This window comes from Rhinatrema bivittatum, chromosome 9, assembly GCF_901001135.1.
Source record: "Rhinatrema bivittatum chromosome 9, aRhiBiv1.1, whole genome shotgun sequence".
Lineage (NCBI taxonomy): Eukaryota > Metazoa > Chordata > Amphibia > Gymnophiona > Rhinatrematidae > Rhinatrema > Rhinatrema bivittatum.
Window position 1 is genome coordinate 252,261,499 of NC_042623.1, and position 19,907 is coordinate 252,281,405.

General features: G+C 44.0%; 1 protein-coding gene across 13 annotated transcripts in view; it reads left to right on the plus strand.

Annotated features, from left to right (window-relative positions):
* TNIK (TRAF2 and NCK interacting kinase) overlaps window positions 1–19,907 on the plus strand; it is a 559,589-nt gene that overhangs the window by 452,635 nt on the left and 87,047 nt on the right. For 12 of the 13 annotated variants that reach the window (XM_029617206.1, XM_029617208.1, XM_029617207.1 and 9 more), the window contains 2 exons: window positions 8,809–8,973; window positions 15,762–15,870. In XM_029617206.1, coding sequence (XP_029473066.1) covers window positions 8,809–8,973; window positions 15,762–15,870 — 274 coding nt within the window. The remainder of the gene's footprint in view (window positions 1–8,808; window positions 8,974–15,761; window positions 15,871–19,907) is intronic. The other variant, XM_029617211.1, reaches the window with a different exon arrangement.

Below are 19,907 nucleotides of genomic sequence, written 5' to 3' on the forward strand. Positions count from 1 at the left end.
AGTACAGAAACGTTGCTATTAGCTCTATCAGATAATATCTTAAGAGGATTCGATACAGGAACACACTACATTCTGGTTCTATTAGATCTCTCTGCAGCATTTGACACTGTAAATCACAGAATACTAATCAATAGACTGAAAGAAATAGGACTCACTAACAAAACATTAAAATGGTTCGAGTCATACTTAAACAATAGAGGTTTTCAGGTACAAATCAAAAATGCACTTTCAGACAAAGTCAAACTGCTAACTGGTGTCCCACAGGGATCAGCCCTATCTGCAACACTCTTTAACATCTACCTCCTCCCAGTATGTCACTTACTAGCAGGACTGGGAATCATACATTACATTTACGCAGATGATATACAATTACTGTTACCCATTCCAAACACCATTGAAGAAACAATGAAACTAGCCAATATGTACCTAGAAATAATCAAACAGCTCCTAAACCAGATGGAATTGGTAATAAACATTGACAAAACTGAATTCTTACACCTTGAACGTAAAAACACTCACCACACACAACCAACATTCACAATCAAAAATATTCAAACCACCGAGTTAGCAATAAAAGTTAGGGATCTAGGAGTAATAACTGACCCTGAGCTAAACATGAAACAACACATCTCACAGAAAATAAAAGAAGGTTATGCAAAACTAATGATCCTAAGAAGACTAAAACCTCTATTAACAATTAACAATTTTCGCACAGTTCTACAAGCAATGATATTCGCTAGCACAGATTATTGTACCTCCCTGCTTTTAGGACTACCTCAATCTACAATTCGGCCTCTGCAAATATTGCAAAATTCTGCTGCCAGAGTTTTGACAGGCAAAAAAAAAAAAAGAGTAACCACATTACAGGAACACTCGCTGAACGCCACTGGCTTCCAATTGAACAAAGAATACAATATAAAGCACTTTGTATAATCCATAAACTAATCCACGATGATAAAGCCGACTGGCTTAACACGGCACTGCGTGTGCAGGTACCACAAAGAAACCTGAGATCTGCAAATAAAGCTCTACTAACTGTCCCCTCTGTCAAATCAGCACATCTCACGCAAGTGAGGGAAAGAGCACTGTCCCTGGCTGGTCCTGTCCTCTGGAATACCATGCCACTCGAAATAAGACTACAGACAAATCTGAAATTATTCAAAACTAATCTGAAAACCTGGCTTTTTAAACAAGCATTTTATAAAGATAAAGAAAAGGAGAAAAACTAGTTGAGCGATAAGGATGCACCAAGCTAGAAGTTTTTACTAACCTACTTAAGCACATTAATGTTAAAATCAAACTGCCTAATTTGTTCCTAACAATCAGGTTTAACTTACACACCTAGTTTATTATTTTAAATTGTTACTGTACTATGATGGCATACGAGTAATTTGTAATCTATACCACCCATATTTCTCTTTATCGTGCCCTTCTGTAAACCGTTGTGATGATATTTAACTTAACGACGGTATAGAAAACTTTTAAATAAAATAAATAAATGACAGCTCGGGGGCGCAGCTTAAAATTTTTTTCTAATGTTAGAACTGAATATCTTGTTCTAAAGTGCCCGATACTGTTTGCTGAGGTGTTGCTTAGCGCAGACAGAGCACAGCTTCCTCTTCACTTGGTTCCTTCCGTCTGTTCCCACTACAGATGGGGCTTCTTGTTTTGGAGCTGACATGTATCTTCTGTGGATTAGATGTTGTTGCAGCCTCTTCGCACTCTTTTTAGTTGTCGAACAGAAGGCAAAGAAATTTATTATAGCCATATCAGGCCAGTGGAGGGAGCTTTAGTGCTTGGAGAGTTTTTGTAATTCCTGTAACCTGGGAAATAACATTCAGTGCTGAACTATCTTAGTAAAGGAAAAATGACTTTGAGCGAGGCTGCTCTTTCCTTCTCTGGGAAACATGCATGTTATGCAGTCCCTTCTTCTGGTGAGGGGGCAGGATCCAAGCACCACATCTGAAGGGTAATGTCTGGGCTAACCAAATGGGGGATTAAACAGCTTAGATGGAGCTGGTTGGCAAGGAGAAAGGGAGTCCTTGCACCTGCTTTTGGCAGTAGATTTTCTCTGCTAACGGGTGCAGCGTGTGCTGTTGCAGCTACGGTAGAAAACTCGGGTACTCATCCTTCTTTCACGCGTAAGCCAAGCGCCGTATCTTATACTGCAGTGCGATAACTTTTCTTGCTCCTCGCGTGATCACACACAGCCATACCTCGCCGTTCAGTTGGGTCCAAACTCAAGCGTAGCTGTAGCTGTAGGGAATAGCACTGTGGGAGGAGGGGGGGTGGAATCCCTAAACCAGGCCTTCTCAGACCTTTAGCTAGGGTGACCCCATTGTAGCTCTTAAAATTTGTAGGACTTCAGAGGACGACCAGAACAAATTAGCAGGGATGCGGTTCCCTTCCTACAATCGCTCCACTCTCCACCCTCCCTGCAATCCAGCTGATCCCCTCTCCCAACCTCCACCCCCTCCCCCCTTCAGAGAACCTCCTCTTTCAACTTCAGCTTCCTCCCCTCCAGCCAATGCGCTCTTACGTTGTACATTCCCTCGCTCTTACCACCGCCAGTCTTTTTTGTATCCACCCAGCTCATCCTCTCATAATCCCCAGCTGATCCTTTATCATCCTTGTGCTTTCTCACTCTCATCCCCATCCTCTCTCTGTTAACACCCAACCTCACTGCCTCCCTTCCAACCCTTCTCTCACATCACCCCCCCCAGCGGATCCGCACACTCCCCAGCTCCTCAGTTACATCCCACAGTCGATCTTCTGTCATTCTCTCTCTCTCTCATGCTCCACCTGATACAACCCTCAAATCCCTCCTGCATTTGATCTCTTCCTCCAAACATCACCCTAGCTAAAGTCGGTGGCAACATTTTCGTATGTGCCCGGGCTAAAGATGGATGACAACTGATGGGAAGACGACAGGCTGATGGCAGGGACCTCATTTTTCTCTTGGGTAGGTTCAGTGATGGGTGTGGCGAGAAGGCCAATGACCATCTCCACCGGCCCATACACACACTCTACCTTTCCCTCCTCTCATGGCTGCTCCCGATCCTGATGGTGATCTGCAAGCAGCAGCAGCAATAGCTGTCAGCCTGGGGGGGGGGGTGGGTTAGGAGTTAGAGCAAGCTCACAGGCCTTGCCTCAGCTCCAATCCCTCCTCATGCAGGGCTTCCTGTTCCCACAGAAACTCATGCAAGGGCAGTGCCACTGCAGGGCCTGTGAATGCGAGGTCCCATGCTGACTTCCACTGCTAATGCTGCCGCTGGCACCCGAAGAGTGCTGTTGTTTGAGGCCCTTGGGACCCCAGCTGAAAGTTTTGTGACCCCATTGGGGGTCCTGATCCACCGTTTGGGCAGCCCTTCCCTAAACTGTTGTTTTCTCTGCTTTTGCAAACTGTAACTGGTGGAAAAACGCCTTATTAACTCCAAGAAAATTAATGCATCATTGCTTCCAAGCCTAAAGCTGCCTGGTTTTCACCTACTTTACGTAGTATGAAAACCAGGTTAAGATGCCTTGAAAGACGTTGGCGTAAGAATCCATCATTAAAGCGAAAAAAATGCCTATTTCAGCCACTTAAAAAAAATACAAAAAAGAAATCGATTATGCAAAAAAAAATCCCATTACGCAAATAAAATACAAATGGCCAATGGCAACCCTAATATCTTGTTCAACATTGTAAAATCCCTAACCTCGCAAAGAACCGTAACATACAGCAATATCTCTAATGTCTATTGTAACAAAATTGCTCATCACTTTAAAGACAAACAGGCCAATGCAGAACGGTGTGCTCGGCTGAGCGCACTGTTTAGCCCCCGTTTGGCCGAGCATTTTAGACGCACTATTTATTACCCCTTATACTGTAAGGGGTAATAGCATGTGAAAAACGCGCGGCCAACCCCTCCAAAACTAATAGCGTTCATCACATGCAAATGCATGTTGATGAGCCAAGCCGCACATTTTACTCTCAGAAATTAACACCTGCCCTGTTAAATTTGAAAGCACCAGGAAAAGTGTACAGAAAAGCAGAAAAAAATGCTGTTCTGTACACCCTCTGACTTAATATCATAGCGATATTAAGTCGGATGCACCAAAAAAAAAATCTGCTTGCGGATTCAAAAACACTCAGTTTTGTCGGCATCCATTTTCCGAACCCATAGCTGTCAGCGGGTCCGACAACCGACACTTAATTTTACCAGTGTCGGTTGTCAGACCTGCTGAAAACTGCCATTTCCGCTAATAAGGAGGCGCTAGGAATGCGCTAGTGTCCCTAGGAGAGAGGTGCCTGGATGCGTGTCGAGAGAGCGGACGGGTGACTTAGAGCACCGGCTCTCCCGCACCTCTTATTGCATCAGCCTGTAAATATTTAAAATTTCCTTGGAATTCTCACACCTGCCTATCCCCAAAGTAAGCCTACCCCCGCTAATCATGCTTCTGGTCTGTTTTTTCTGAGACAGATTCTTCTACTGTATCACAATTACTTCCTAAACTAAAAATCTCAAATTCACCCTTTAACCCTTGTCCAGGTTACTTGTTAAAAGACAGCTGTGAACACATCTCTCCGTTTATAGCACAACAAGTTAATCTATCTCTTAATACCGGAATATTCCCTAACACATTAAAACAAACCTCTATCTTACTGGTTTCAAAGAAAAAAAACCCTGACCCTAATGACATCCTAACTTCCGTCCAATAGCTTCTCTGACCACTCTTGCTAAAGTCATTGAATCTATAGTCGTCCTCCAACTAACATAATATGTTACCGATCCTTCACTCACATCAGCATGGCTTCCGTAAAGGACATAGCACCAAAACTCTGCTTCTTTCCTCCTTTGATTCCATCATTCAAGGCCTTGATGCTAACGTAATTACATTATTATTCTCCTTGACCTCACCGTAGCCTTTGATACACTAAATCATGATATACTTCTCGCTAGTTTGCAATTTATAGGCATCAAGGGCTCAGTGCTTCAATGGTTCAACTCATTTATTTCTAACCGCCCTCAGCAAAATAATTTTGATACTCATCACTCATCCTGGTATACCACAAGGATCCTCCCTGTCTACCATGTTGTTCAATATCTATTTACTTCCTCTTTGTCGCATTTTAACAGGTTTAGGCATAGATTTCAAAATCTATGCTGACGATATACAACTTCTCATACTCTATACTTCCGTCTGGGCTCATACATTTTCACTAATCGCTCTTTACCTTAGAGACCATAAAAACCTGGCTATCACACAACCGATTAAAATGAGATGCTGCAAAAACTTAAATCATTCATCTCTCCACTACATCCCACTCTTCTTGTTGCCCCCAAACATCTTGTATTTGATAACCAGCCTGTCTTCTTCCCATCAGTTGTCATCCATCCGGCAAAATTCCCATTGTTACTCATGCTCGTAACGTAGGATTCACCCTTGATTCCAACCTGTCTATAAAAGCCAACATTTCTAAAGTGGTAAAAAACATCTTTTTACAAACTTAGGGGTAGATTTTAAAAAAGCATGCGCGCGTGTCCATGTGTGCGCGCTACCCGGCACGCGCACACATGGATGTGCGCATGTTATAAAATTTCCAGTCAGGGTGCGCAAGGGGGGAGATAATTTTGCAAATTTTGCAAATACGTGCATCAGGGCCTTTCCCAGTTCCCAACCCCCTACCCTAACCTCCCTTCCCCTTCTCCTATCCTGCCCTCCCCCTATCCCAATCGTAACTACCCCTAATTTTTGTTTTTAACCTTTTGCTCCTGCCAAGGAGCAGGAGCAAGTTGCGCGTGCCAGCAGGGTGTCGGCGCGCAACCCACGGCACAGCGGCAAATAGCCAGGCGCCTCTAGCCCCGCCCTGCCCCCCAGTCCGCCCCGCCCCACCCAGAAAATGCCCCCCAGCCTGCCCCTTTTAGGAAGGCCCACGCTTATGCGTGTACCGGCCTTTACGCGCGTGTCCGGGCCTTTTTTTGAAAATAGGCTCGGCCAAGCGCGTGAAGGCCGGATTTTACACGCATGGCCTTCTGAAAATCCGCCCTTTAATCTTCTAAAAAGATTAAAACCCCTGTTATACGCTGCTGATTTCAGAACTGTTTTGCAAGTCCTTATACTTTCTGGATTGGATTACTGCAGCTCACTATATACAGGCCTTCCAGACTCTCAATCTGTCCGCTCCAACTTATCCAAAATGCTGCCGCTCACCTTCTTACAGATAACGAAGATCAGAGAACACATTACTCCAATCCTTTTTGACCTCCAGTGGCTCCCAATTCGGCAACGCATTCACTACAAAATTCCGATGTTAATTTTTTAACTCAATCCACAATCCTACTGCCACCTGGCTGTGCATCTATACCAATCCCCCTGATCTATACCAATCCCCGTGTCGCTTACGTTCAGTTCGTAAAAATCTCCTCCAGGTACCAACTGTCAGACTTGCCAGGTTTGAAATCCCAAGAAAAAGTGCCATTTCAGTTGCAGGTTCATCTCTTTGGAATTCCATCCCAGCAGAGCTAAGACTCCTGGCCAATCCCAAAGAATTCAGGAAAAAAATTAAAACCTACCTATGTTCTATCACCTTTGAAAAACTAAAACTATTTCTCTTTCAAGTATATTTTCTCTAATTTTATATCCAGTCAACGGCAGTATTGTAAACCTCCCACTTTTAAAGAATCCCTGTTTTTAGTTGTCCAGTCATGTATGTTACAGCTTGTAAACTGCTGAGACCTCTATTTTGTATAAGCGGTATACAAAAGATTTTAAATAAAATAAGTAAATAAATAGAAGAAATCAGCAGTGGGTCTCAAGCAGCCTAAAGCCTGTGCCTTTTCCCTATAAAAGTTGTATCTGAACTATAGGGCTTGCTGACAGAATTTATATTCCCTGAAACAATGCAGCTTGACATCTTCAGGACAAACCACGCAGTCTCTCGGAAACCAAAGGACATTTACACATCCACAGTCAAGGAATAAAAAGTAGGAAAGCAGCCTCAGGTTTTAATGGAGCTTGAAGGATTTCCCAAGGAGTGCAATAATGCCATGGAAAATGGACTTCACCTTTCAAAGTCCGATGAATGATGAAAAAGTCGTAGTAAATGATTGCCTTCTTCTTACGTCTTTACTAAGACGAGGGTTTGGCAGATTAAAAGATCAGCGTTGCGCTTCCTGCTCCACGTTATAGCCACATCATTCTTGGTTATGTTTTCTGCTCCTGTATTCCCCTCGGCAGGTACTACGTGTGTCTGGCTGGAAATAGCTTGCTGCAGTCGCAGGTTTTGCTGGTCTTAGCAGCCTTTGCGCAGATATAGATTCTGATTTGCATGCTTTATCGGGAAAGAATATGCGCACATCCAGTAAACTGGACAGAGGGCAACGGATGCCAAAAGGGGCTGAGTTTGTACAAATGTGAGGCCTGGGAGCAGTAGTGCAGTCATTGAAGCCTTGCAGATTAGTGCTGCCTCTTGCAAGTTTCAGACTTGTGTTAATTCAGCCCCTTTTTTTTTTTTTTTTTGTTTAAACTTTACAGGAAAACCTGCATTTTTTGGTTGCTTTCCCATGAGTTGAAAATGTCTGAAGAGAAATGAGGCTAACGTTGCTCACCGGATCAGACCATTCACTCAAAGATACTGAGATGTTCCTTGTTTCTTTTTTTGTTTGTTTTTTTTAGACAATTTTCAGAGCCATTTACCCGGGCAAACTGCTGTTGAGCTGGGTGAAGTGACTTGTGTAAAAATGGCCCTCCGACAGGCTAAAAAACGCACACAATCTTCCGTAGCATATGCACTTCCCAACTGGGTGTGCGAGGAGGCATTCCCAGAGGCGGGCTTAGGTCATGGAGAAAAATTAGTGCGCACGACAATTTCACAAGTAAGTGTGCTACTCCCCACCACCACCACCGGTGCGAATGACCGACAGGAGGAAGACATGCGGCCACTTCTTGCTGACTGGACTTTCTACTCATTTTCCGGGAGACACTACCTGCGCTCGTGTGCTTTGAAAGCGAGCCTAAAGCGTGCGCAATAGAAGCTCCTGCCTGCTCGACAAGGCCACGGATTATTTGAAAGTTCTCTCCCCCTGCCCCTTTATCTTGTTAAGAAAGGCGAAGGTGTCGCTTTGACCCTGTTGTTCACGTAAATCAAACGTGTTATGTGGCTGTAGTTGCAATGTTCAGCGCCTTCCTATCAGAGCCCCTGACGCTTCTGAAATGAACTGTTGCTCACTAGTAATTAATTACACATTTATTTTACTATTAAACTTCTGCTGCTTGTTCACCATGAGGTCCATATTCAAATGCCATTTAAACGGACAACATAATCGCTATCCATCTAAATGACTTACCGGGCTCTATTCAGCCCATATCTAGCAAAATTCTAGCCAGATAAGTCAGGGATGGTCCAGGGGTAGATGGGAGGCATGAGGGGAGTAGCAGAGTTAGCCGGTAAACTTATCCGACTAACTCTGGTCAGGCCACAGGGTTGTCCTAAAGTTAGCCGGCTATACATAACCTGCTAACTTTAAGATAGCCAGGCACATTCAGAGCAGCTGTGCTGCTGAATATACACCACCAGTTAGCTAGTTATGTATAGCCTGCTAACTAGCACAGCCACACAGTGGGTGAATATGGGCCTCCGTGACTTCTTTTTACCTTGAATATTTTTAAATTTTTATTTTTTAATACAGTATTAATCCTTTCTTTAAACAAATCTCTCTACTTGCCAGATATGCATGCAGATAAGGGGGTTCTAGATCTTTGCCTGCTTTGGGATATGGGTTGTTTCTTTTCGACTGTGTTGTTCCTCATCTTGTGTCTCCGCAGAGCTCAGGAGATAAAAAGCGTTCTGGCCATGTGGACAGTAACGGCTTTGCCGGCCACATCAATCTTCCTGATCTGGTCCAGCAAAGTCACTCCCCCGTGGGTACTCCAACTGAGGCTCTGGGGCGTGTTTCAACACATGCGCAAGATATGGACTCTGTGGCTGAAGTAGGTGGCAGGATCTGCATGTTGGAATGCCCTATTCTTCAAAGTGCTTTTAATTGGTAACATTAACATTTACTAAGAAGTGCACTGCCAGCCTATTCTTTCTTTCTTATAAGTATTAAAGAAACCGAATCTGTATTTTTGAAACAACTGTGAGAGCATGTGATGGGGATGTGGGGCTGGGAGTTTTGGAAGCTACATTTCTCTTTCACGTTCTAGCCTGGGCAGGCACGTAGAGTGCAGCTGTACAATTCGACCGGCTTGGGAAAAATGAGGGCAGTACCTTGAAGCCATGACAGGGTCCCAGGCAACATGGCTTCACAAGGAGAATATCTTGCCAAACAAACGTCTTTGAATCCTTTGAAATGGCTAGAGAGATCAATCAGGGGGTGTAGTAGATGTGTCCTTTGAAGACTTCATTGAGGCCCGTGATGAGGTTCCACATGAAACACTGATGAGCAAGTTGCCAGTCTGGCAATTATAAACTAGTTGAGAAGTTGGATAAGCAACAGGACTCAGAATGGTGGTCAGTGGGGTACACTTTAATGGGGAAAAAGTTGACAAGTGGCACCCCACAAGGATTGTTCCTCAGTCTGAGCCTCTTCACTGGCTTTACAGGTGATATTGTAGAAGGGAGGGAAGGGAAAATGTGGTTTTCTGCAAATTAGACAAAAATCTGAAACAGAGCAGACGTGCCAGGAAATCAGGAAAACATGAAAGGTACTTTAAAAATAAATCGTAAGAATAGACGAGGGATTTGTGAGAGCAGTTTCATCGATGCAGATTTCCTGCCAGGTCGCCAACCTGGATCCTTTCTGAACTGCGACAAGTCACTTCTTTTTCTTTACTGCAGCAGGATTGGAAAATGGAGGATGCTGCTGCTGGCCCCAGTCCAATACCTTTTTTTGTTGTTGTTTAGAAAACCACCATTGATTATAATTTTTAAAAGATCATATATTTGTACATTTGGGGTGCAGAAATCCATGAGCCACATAGCATTTGGGGAGGAGAAGAGCTGGTAGTCATCGAACACGAAATCCACGAGGATAGCATTATCTCTGATGACATGAAAGGTAGTCAATCAACTAAAGAAAGCAGCAGGGAAAGCTAATTCTACGCTCACGTACATGAGGATAGGTATGACTGGCAGGAAAAGGTAGATAATATTGCATCTGTACAGATTTCTGGTAAAATCCCTACCTTGAGTGTCGTGTCCAGATTGGAGCTCATATCTACAAAAAAAATACAAAGACGTTGGAGGCAGTCACCAAAATGGCGCACAAGCTATAGAATGAGAAGCCCAAGGACAAGGGGTTATTATATGTAGCTAAAGGGAGGGAGACTCTAAAGAAAGTTTAAAAAATAAAAAGCGTATGTTTTTTTTCCATCTAGAGGATGATGGATGCTTGGAGCCAACTTGCAATGGAGATGCTAGGAATAGAAGCAGTGGCATCACTCGTGCATGCATGGGCTAGACACAAGGGGACCTTAGTGACAGGGTGAGAGAAGATCAAAGATTGAATAGGTTCTATGGCAGAGCAATCGGTAGGTGCAGGTGAGCAGGCTAGGTTGACCAGGTGGTCCTTACCTGAAAATAATTTCTATATTTCTTTTGAAGACTGTTAACCAGTGCCAGATAGCAAGATAGATGCAGGCAAATATTATACCTCCTGTATAGTCAGGTTGGGATGAGTGTTCCTTTTGTTTTGATGCACTTTAAAAAAAAAACCAAACAAACAAACACAAAAAACCTTTAATAGCCAAGAGGCTGGTTCACCACATGGGTTTAGGCAGTGAGGCTGACACTCAACTGGCTGTGTGCAGGTAAAGTTAAGTGGGCAATTTTTTCTGGTTAACTATATCTCTATATATAGCTATTTGGTGATCAGAGTAAGGTGGTTTATTTTGGCCAGCCAACAATGAATACCAGCGCTGGTCGGACAAAGTTTAACCATGCCCCGGCACTGTCACTTTTTCTCTGGCTAAATTTTGTGAGGCCTACTATTGCTCGTCACAAAATTTTAGCTAGTCAGCGGGGGGAGGGGGGAGGAGAGAAATTTCAAACCGCAAGGTTTGTCTGTCTAAGATCCCAAAGTTAGTTGGATAAAACTTTTTATTATGGACCCCTCCCCCAGAGTCCTTTAGGATACACTTTATAAATTTGGTTTACACTTTTCAATTGCTCTGTTCTGGGAAGAAAATAACATCGTACCATTTTATGCAGAGGAATAAGAGCTGCAAGGTTCCTGTTCAGTAAGCCGGTGAGCAGACACGTTATCGGGCTAAAGTCAGCTGGATTAATTGTGCCGGATATTCAGTGGGCTAAACACCCTGCTGAATTTACTCACCTAATGTTATCCGGCTACCTTTAGCTGGCTGACGTTCAACCTAAACAGCTATGTTTGAATATAACCAGTTAGATTTAAAAGTTACCCGGTCGCGTATAACCAAATAACTTACTACTTAGCCAGCTGTATTCAAAATATAACTGGGCATGTGGCAGTAAAATAAAATTTAAAAGTAAAATAATTTAATTTAATTTTAAAAAAAACCCAAAACAACTTCAGGGCCTCACGTCCAACCCCCCATCCCAGAAAGCACTTCTAAATAAGTGTGGGCTTAGCATCCATTTCCCTCACCCCACCAAATTAAAAAAAAAAAAAAAAAGCAGCCCACCTTCTCCACTTCCTCGATATTTTCTGGAAAATCACAAGCCACTCCTGTCCCCTCCATTCATGCCGACCTCTGCCACAGCACCGTGATCGTTCACCTCCAGCGCGTTATCCTCGCGCTCCTGGCAGGGGTTTGGGGAGGAGGGGAGGGGAGGGGTGGAATAGGGATTGCAGGTGGAGGGACCCAGGAGTGTTGCGTTCGTGCCTGCTTTCGCCCTCGCTCCACCCTCTCTACCTGTGTGGCGACTCCCTCCGTGCCTGATGGACAGCTTGATGCCGCAGGCATCGCCATAACGCTTCTCCCTAGCGACCCCGGGCCGGCTCGACGCTGTGGATCCGCCATGTCCCTGATGATGTAGGGCGCGAGGGCGCTCCGAAGTATGTACCAGCAAGGGTGCGAACCTCAGGGGCGTCCCCCTGTATTGACGTCATCCGTTTCCAACTTAAAAGGTCTTTACGTTTGCTAACAGATCGAGTTAGCAAGGACTCCGATTGGACTTGCTTCGGCTGTCCAAGACTACTTTGCACCCAAAGGATTGCTTGCGGGATTTCCTTCGGTCCCGCTTCACTCTTGCAACATTGCCTCTCCGGACCTACCAGGGGTACCTGCTCCTCGGGGGCCCATGTTCCTAAACTCTCTGAAGACTCACCATTGCCTGGAAGCGATCGCAAGAGAAAGACAATGTAGTTATTATTTCAGACTACCGATAGGAACCGGTAGTCGCTCCTCAGGGGCCCATGTTCCTAAACTCTCTGAAGACTCACCATTGCCTGGAAGCGATCGCAAGAGAAAGACAATGTAGTTATTATTTCAGACTACCGATAGGAACCGGTAGTCGCTCCTCAGGGGCCCATGTTCCTAAACTCTCTGAAGACTCACCATTGCCTGGAAGCGATCGCAAGAGAAAGACAATGTAGTTATTATTTCAGACTACCGATAGGAACCGGTAGTCGCTCCTCAGGGGCCCATGTTCCTAAACTCTCTGAAGACTCACCATTGCCTGGAAGCGATCGCAAGAGAAAGACAATGTAGTTATTATTTCAGACTACCGATAGGAACCGGTAGTCGCTCCTCAGGGGCCCATGTTCCTAAACTCTCTGAAGACTCACCATTGCCTGGAAGCGATCGCAAGAGAAAGACAATGTAGTTATTATTTCAGACTACCGATAGGAACCAGTAGTCGCTCCTCAGGGGCCCATGTTCCTGAATACTCTGAAGATTCTCCTTGTCCAGAAGCTATTGCATGTACAGACATTTGTGAGTTACTATTTCAGAAGGTATATAGGAACCGGCACTCGCTCCTCGAGGGCCTATGTTCCTGAACACTCTGATTCTCTATTGACTAGAAGCTATTCCAGATACAGATTATTGTGAGTGACCACCGCTCTCTCAGAGCTTTCCCTGGAACCAGGTACTCGCTCCTCGAAGGCCTAACCCTTTCCAGCTACTGAGCCATCTCAAGACCTTATGTGCTGGTTTATGTATATCTGCAAACCCTGTTTATTCACTATCTACAGTCTCTTTGCAGCTCAGCAACCTGGGAATCGCAGTTCCAGTATCTGAGGGACTTCAGCCCTGCCGGGCATACCAGCTCACTACTGCCACCTCTGGTGGTTCTACTAACCTGTCTAATAAAAGAACTATCTGTGTCTGTCTCCATACTCCAGCCTAGCCGGTGGTCCCTCTCAGGACTCCCTCCTGGGGGCGCTGTCATCTGCCACTGGCCCAAGGATTCACCTATTTACTCTCTGTCCAGCTGAGCACCATCTCTAGTACTCTGTTGGTACAGATTGCTAACTGCAGTCTACATCATACATATTGCCATTCCTTAGCAGACCCATAGGAGGCAGTTCACTACAGACTGCTACTCCTCCCCTTTGGGGAGGGGATTCTATCGGATTGCTATTCTCATCTGCTAGCTCCTCCCATCCGCATATCAGATCTCTAACAAATTGCTATCCCGCTAGCAGGTCCCACAACAAGGAGGTCGTGATTTTCCAGAAAATGGCAGAGAAGTCTGGGGTGGCGGCAACATCTGGGTACTAGCGCCCGCTTCTTCCTTTTAATTTGGTGGGTAGGGGGTAGGAAGATGGGGCAGTACGACTTGCACTTATTTTAATGTCTTTTCTGGGAGGGTGGGGGAGGGCTGAGGGGGTCGGGCCTTGTGGTCCCAAAGTTTTTTTTCCTGGCAGTTTTATTTTGTAGCCACGTAGCTGGCAATATTGTAATTATAGCCGGTTAAATAGCACGTTATTCCTCAGTGAGGAATTCCTAGAGTTATCTGGATAACAGGCGGATATAGTTGAGCACTGGTTAAGTTAGCTGGATAATTTTGCTCCGCTCGGAATGCCCCAGCCAACTCTTTTTTTTTTTTTTTTTTTCTTATCCGGCTGAAACTTGGTGGGTCAGATCAAGGGCCATATGTAAACCCAGGTTTGAATACTGACCTCTAGGTTCTTTTGCTTAAATCTAAAGCAAAAGCATAGAGATTGTGCTACAAAAGAGCAACAGGCTACTCTAAACACGGAAAAGACCCAGCTCCATTTCCTTTAGATTTTGTTTGGAGGGTTTGCTTCTTTGCATAGGATTTTATTTTTGGCCTGAACCAGCAGGTGAGCAAATGCCTGCTGTGCAAAACACCGTCTAATTGACAGGTGCGTCTATTAATGGAAAGAGAGAATTCAGCTGAAGTCTACTGAAGAGAAAATACAGGCAATGATGCAGATATTATCTCCTTACGGTACTGTGGGGTTATACTAATAAAAAAGATATACATTCCACAAAATAAAGGCAGATTCATTTTAAAAATAACAACACTGGAAAAAAACCGTATCAACAGAGAGAGAATTCGATAAGTATCCATCTTACTTCTTGTCCCTAGGTATAAAAAACATCCTAAACACAGCTTTTCTGGCACTTAGCCCAGCATTAGGACCTCTCTTTGGTGTGGAGATAGGGTTCTGGTTTTTCCCACAGTGGAACGCAGTAAGGTGGGTCCTTACCATGGAATTTCTTTCCTTTGATGCTCTTGTCTTCTTCCATGTTCCTTTTTTTCATTGCAATATTTTTCTTTAATACTAACGTAAAAGGACATGTTCTCAAATAAAAAAAAAAAAGTGCATGAGATGGAAGGTGGAAGAACCAAGATGGAAGGCCTGGCCGGTAGGAAAGTGAGATTTGCTGGTCATGTACTTAAGAGGCTTTGGGGGCAGAGTAGCTTAATCTGGTGCTGGACGGCATGATAGAGAGCAAAAGGGATAGAGGAAAGCAGACGACATAATAAAAATGGTCAAGATCTTAGAAACCTGGGTGAATCGAAGGGGAAAGGTGAGCAGAGAGAGAACCAGTGCACAATGGTTGCCGACTTTTGTACTGAAGACAGCACTTGATGTTCAGTGTGAGTACTGTGATGAGGATATTAAGGCTGCTGAAAGAGAGCTCGCATCAACTGAACATGTGAGCTCCATGTCCAGACCTGGAGACCTCCGGGTATTCCATGCGAGTCCTCCTCCCACTAACCATTGGGTGACTTTCAGGGCCTTAGAGGTTGGGGGTCAGGAAGGAGGGCATTGTGATTCTGGCATGGGAGGATATGGAGTAGGGATCCCTGCAGCAGATTGGGGAACTGCATTTTCGATTGGGTGCTGGGTAGGGGGAGGATTAGTGATTGGGGTGAGAGGTGAGTCTAATTTTGAGATCAGGTGCCAGGAGAGTCATAGACCTCAGGGGACCTTTTTTTTTCTGGAGGCTCAGGGAGGGTAGAGAGTCAAACATATTGAGGCCCTATTTGACTTGTCAAATTTAGCCACTTAGCACTGAGTGGCTATATCAGAGCCTGCCCCAGCAGGCTTTTGACCAGATAAATCTATGCACAGTCACTTTGTGCACAGATTTAGCCAATTTTGGATGGGAGGGGCGGATTTTTTTTATCTAGGAATATTTATACAACTAAAAGTCAATTTTAGCTGCATAAAACTTTTGAAAAATTTCCCCAAGTAAATTTGAAGCTATTCTGCTACATACAATAAATAGATGCCACATCTGGAAATGCGACTTTCTGGCACGGCAACTAATGACTTGAAATTCTTTGAGATGCCATTATGTTTCTTCTTTTGTAGTTTGGAATGGGAAGTAGTACGAAAGCTTCCTTTACTCCGTTTGTTGATCCCCGAGTTTACCAGACATCTCCTACCGATGAGGACGATGATGAGGAGTCATCTACAACAGGTACAGAATAATCGATGTTTCTGTGCTTTAAGTCTCATGCTAAATCTCATGGGATATATTGAGCATTTGAATCAGTTGGATATGTAAAGATTAGAATTACAATACATGGCACATAAGCCTATCCGAATGTGTTCCGTCTGTGTCAGTCTTCTTACTATGGTATGTTTGTTACTTCGGGACAGGGGAGGTGCCCCTTCATACATTGTTCATACATTTCTACATCAAGGATGGCCAATATCTCTTACAACATGGAGCAATGGTGGTGGAACATGGAAAGTAATATTGCCACGTATCTGTACAGATCTGCATATGGACGGCAGTGCTTTTAGAAATGGTAATAATGGTAGTAATAGTATGTCTTGTGGATGAAAAGTGTCTGCTGATGAAAAACCTCGGAGGTTATTTCGTGGGGAGGTGCCGTAGGATGGGTCAGCAGCTTGGTGCCTTCATTTCTTTAACACCCACAACTTTTTTTTTTTCTTTAAAAGCCAGTTTTCCCTTTTGAGGGCCACTTTTGAAATGAATTCAGCGAAAGGCTTCCATGATTTAAAAATGTATGGGGTGGGGCGAAGCCGAGTGCTCTCCATTCGCCAGGGTCCTCTGGTCTGACTTCAAACCATTGACGCCATCTTTCACTTTTCACCAGCGAAATCCCTTAATGCTGCTATGCATACAAGAACTGCACAAAATAAAAACTCTCTCTGCCTGAGCAGTAATCTGAATGCCTGAAGGTTCCCTCTCCAGTACGTACCTGGTAAGAAGTCTTCCTGCCCATCCAGTGGCCGCTTTCCTCTGTAAGGAAAGTGCTGTTGAAGGCTCAGGACACCATTCCCCAGCTGTCCCAGGGCAGGTGCTAGGGCTTTTTGCTGCCCTGTGCCAACAATTACTGTGCTGCTTCACTCCCCCCCCCGCACGATTCATTCGGTCTCTGTCCCGGCACATCAAATAAAGCCCAGTTTCCGCCTGCAGTCTATATTTTTAAAAACTGACACGCCCCCACCCCCTCAACTTCGTCACATACGCAGAACACAGACAGACCCAGAATGAAGAGATCAGAAAGCATAAACAGAAACGTGCTGAGAAGAACTGAACTGGAACCCACAACAAGCCAGGGTCTACATGCAGAGCAACGATGGAAAAACAGAACCATTACCATTATTCATAAAAGGATTAAATAATACAACCAAGAAATATAAAACAATCATAACAGTAAAATCATATTCATAAAAAGAATACATATTTCAAACCAGTTAATGAATAAGAATATCCAAAATTTCCCAAACTCCAATAAAATATTTCAAAACATCTGAAGAATAAATAATTAAAAAATGTTCTATTTCCCCCCAAAATTAAATATTTCAAAAGAGCAGAAACATCAAATTACACCCAATAATTAAAACTAATACGAATTTTAAAATCTCCTGCTCTCCATACCTGGGATCTGATTTCCAGTCACCCTGAGATCATCATGGATGGGGGAAGGTAGGACCATATAAATTTTATCTTCCCTCTCACATACATGCACAATAACACATTCATTCTCTCACACATTCTCTCTCTCACAAACACAGGCTCCTTTCTCATAGATACATTATGTATGTGTATGTGTGTGACACTTAGGCTCTCAAAGGCACACAAACATTCACAAACATACACATGAGCACACAGGTTCTCACGGACACATTCACAGGCACATAGGTTCTCACACAGACACACACACACATAAGCTCTCATACACACAGACGCACGCACACATAGGCTCTCATATAGACTCTCACACACACACAAACACATAGGCTGTCATACAGACACACAGATGCTCTCACACAGACACATACATACTTTCACATACACATAGGCTCTCACTAACACACACATACAAGCTCACACAAATACATACAGGGCAGTGGTGGGAAGGGGTGGGAGGAGTGGAAGTTGCGAGTGGGCACACGAACACACACATAAAAACACGGGCCTCTCCTTCAGGCGCCAGCGGTGTCTCTCCTTCCTTGCGCTGGTGGGTTAAGCTCCACCGGAAGTCTCCTGCTTCAGCCACCGGGAGTCTCATTCTTCAGCGGCCGCCGGCCTCTCCAGCCGCTGGTGGGTTGAGCTCTACTGGCAGCCTGAAGCTGCCGCCAGCCCACCACCTTTTCCCACCTTCCCAGGTGTGACGCCCTGTGCAAATGTATGGGATGCACACCCAGCTGAGCCTGAGCTGTCCCTTGTTTCATGTCCTCTTCCTTTTCTCTTCCCCCCTTCCAAACCACACTCTTCTTACAAGGATCTTTTTCTCTTTCACACCTGGGAGTCTTCCTGGTGCAATCTGTGGTGTGTAAATTCCATCACAAATGGTGGGAAAGGGAAGTAAAAAAGGAACAGTACCTTTTAACTCACTTATTTGATTTCCATGATAGAACATAAGAAATTGCCGTGCTGGGTCAGACCGAGGGTCCATCAAGCCCAGCATCCTGTTTCCAACAGAGGCCAAAAACCAGGCCACAAGAACCTGGCAATTACCCAAACACTAAGAAGATCCCATGCTACTGATGCAATTAATAGCAGTGGCTATTCCCTAAGTAAACTTGATTAATAGCCATTAATGGACTTCTCATCCAAGAACTTATCCAAACCTTTTTTGAACCCAGCTACACTAACTGCACTAACCACATCTTCTGGCAACAAATTCCAGAGCTTTATTGTGCATTGAGTGAAAAAGAATTTTCTCCGATTAGTCTTAAAAGTGCTATTTGCTAACTTCATGGAATGCCCCCTAGTCCTTCTATTAATCGAAAGTGAAAATAACCGAGTCATATCTACTCGTTCAAGACCTCTCATGATCTTAAAGACCTCTATCATATCCCCCCTCAACCATCTCTTCTCCAAGCTGAACAGCCCTAACCTCTTCAGCCTTTCCTCATAGGGAAGCTGTTGAATCCCCTTTATCATTTTGGTTGCCCTTCTCTGTACCTTCTCCATCACAACTATATCTTTTTTGATATGCGGCAACCAGAATTGTACACAATATTCAAGGTGTGGTCTCACCATGGAGCGATATAGAGGCATTATGACATTTTCCATTCTATTAACCATTCCCTTCTTAATAATTCCTAACATTCTATTTGCTTTTTTGACTGCTGCAGCACACTGAACCGACGATTTTAAAGTATTATCCACTATGATGCCTAGATCTTTTTCCTGGGTGGTAGCTCCTAATATGGAACCTAACATCGTGTAACTACAGCAATAGTTATTTTTCCCTATATGCAACACCTTGCGCTTGTCCACATTAAATTTCATCTGCCATTTGGATGCCCAATCTTCAAGTCTTGCAAGGTCCTCCTGTAATGTATCACAGTCTGCTTGTGATTTAACTACTCTGAATAATTTTGTATCATCCGCAAATTTGATAACCTCACTCGTTGTATTCCTTTCCAGATCATTTATATATATATATTGAAAAGCACCGGTCCAAGTACAGATCCCTGAGGCACTCCACTGTTTACCCTTTTCCACTGAGAAAATTGACCATTTAATCCTACTCTCTGTTTCCTGTCTTTTAACCAGTTTGTAATCCACGAAAGGACATCGCCTCCTATCCCATGACTTTTTAGTTTTCATAGAAGCCTCTCATGAGTGACTTTGTCAAATGCCTTCTGAAAATCCAAATAAACTACATCTACCGGTTCACCTTTATCCACATGTTTATTAACCCCTTCAAAAAAATGAAGCAGATTCGTTAGGCAAGACTTCCCTTGGGTAAATCCATGTTGACTATGTTCCATTAAATCATATATTTCTATATGCTCTACGATTTTGATCTTGAGAATAGTTTCCACTATTTTTCCCTGCACTGAAGTCAGGCTCACTGGACTATAGTTACCCAGATCGCCCCTGGAGCCTTTTTTAAATATTGGGTTTACATTGGCCACCCTCCAGTCTACTGGTACAATGGATGATTTTAATGATAGGTTACAAATTTTAACTAATAGATCAGAAATTTCATTTTTGAGTTCCTTCAGAACCCTAGGATGCATACC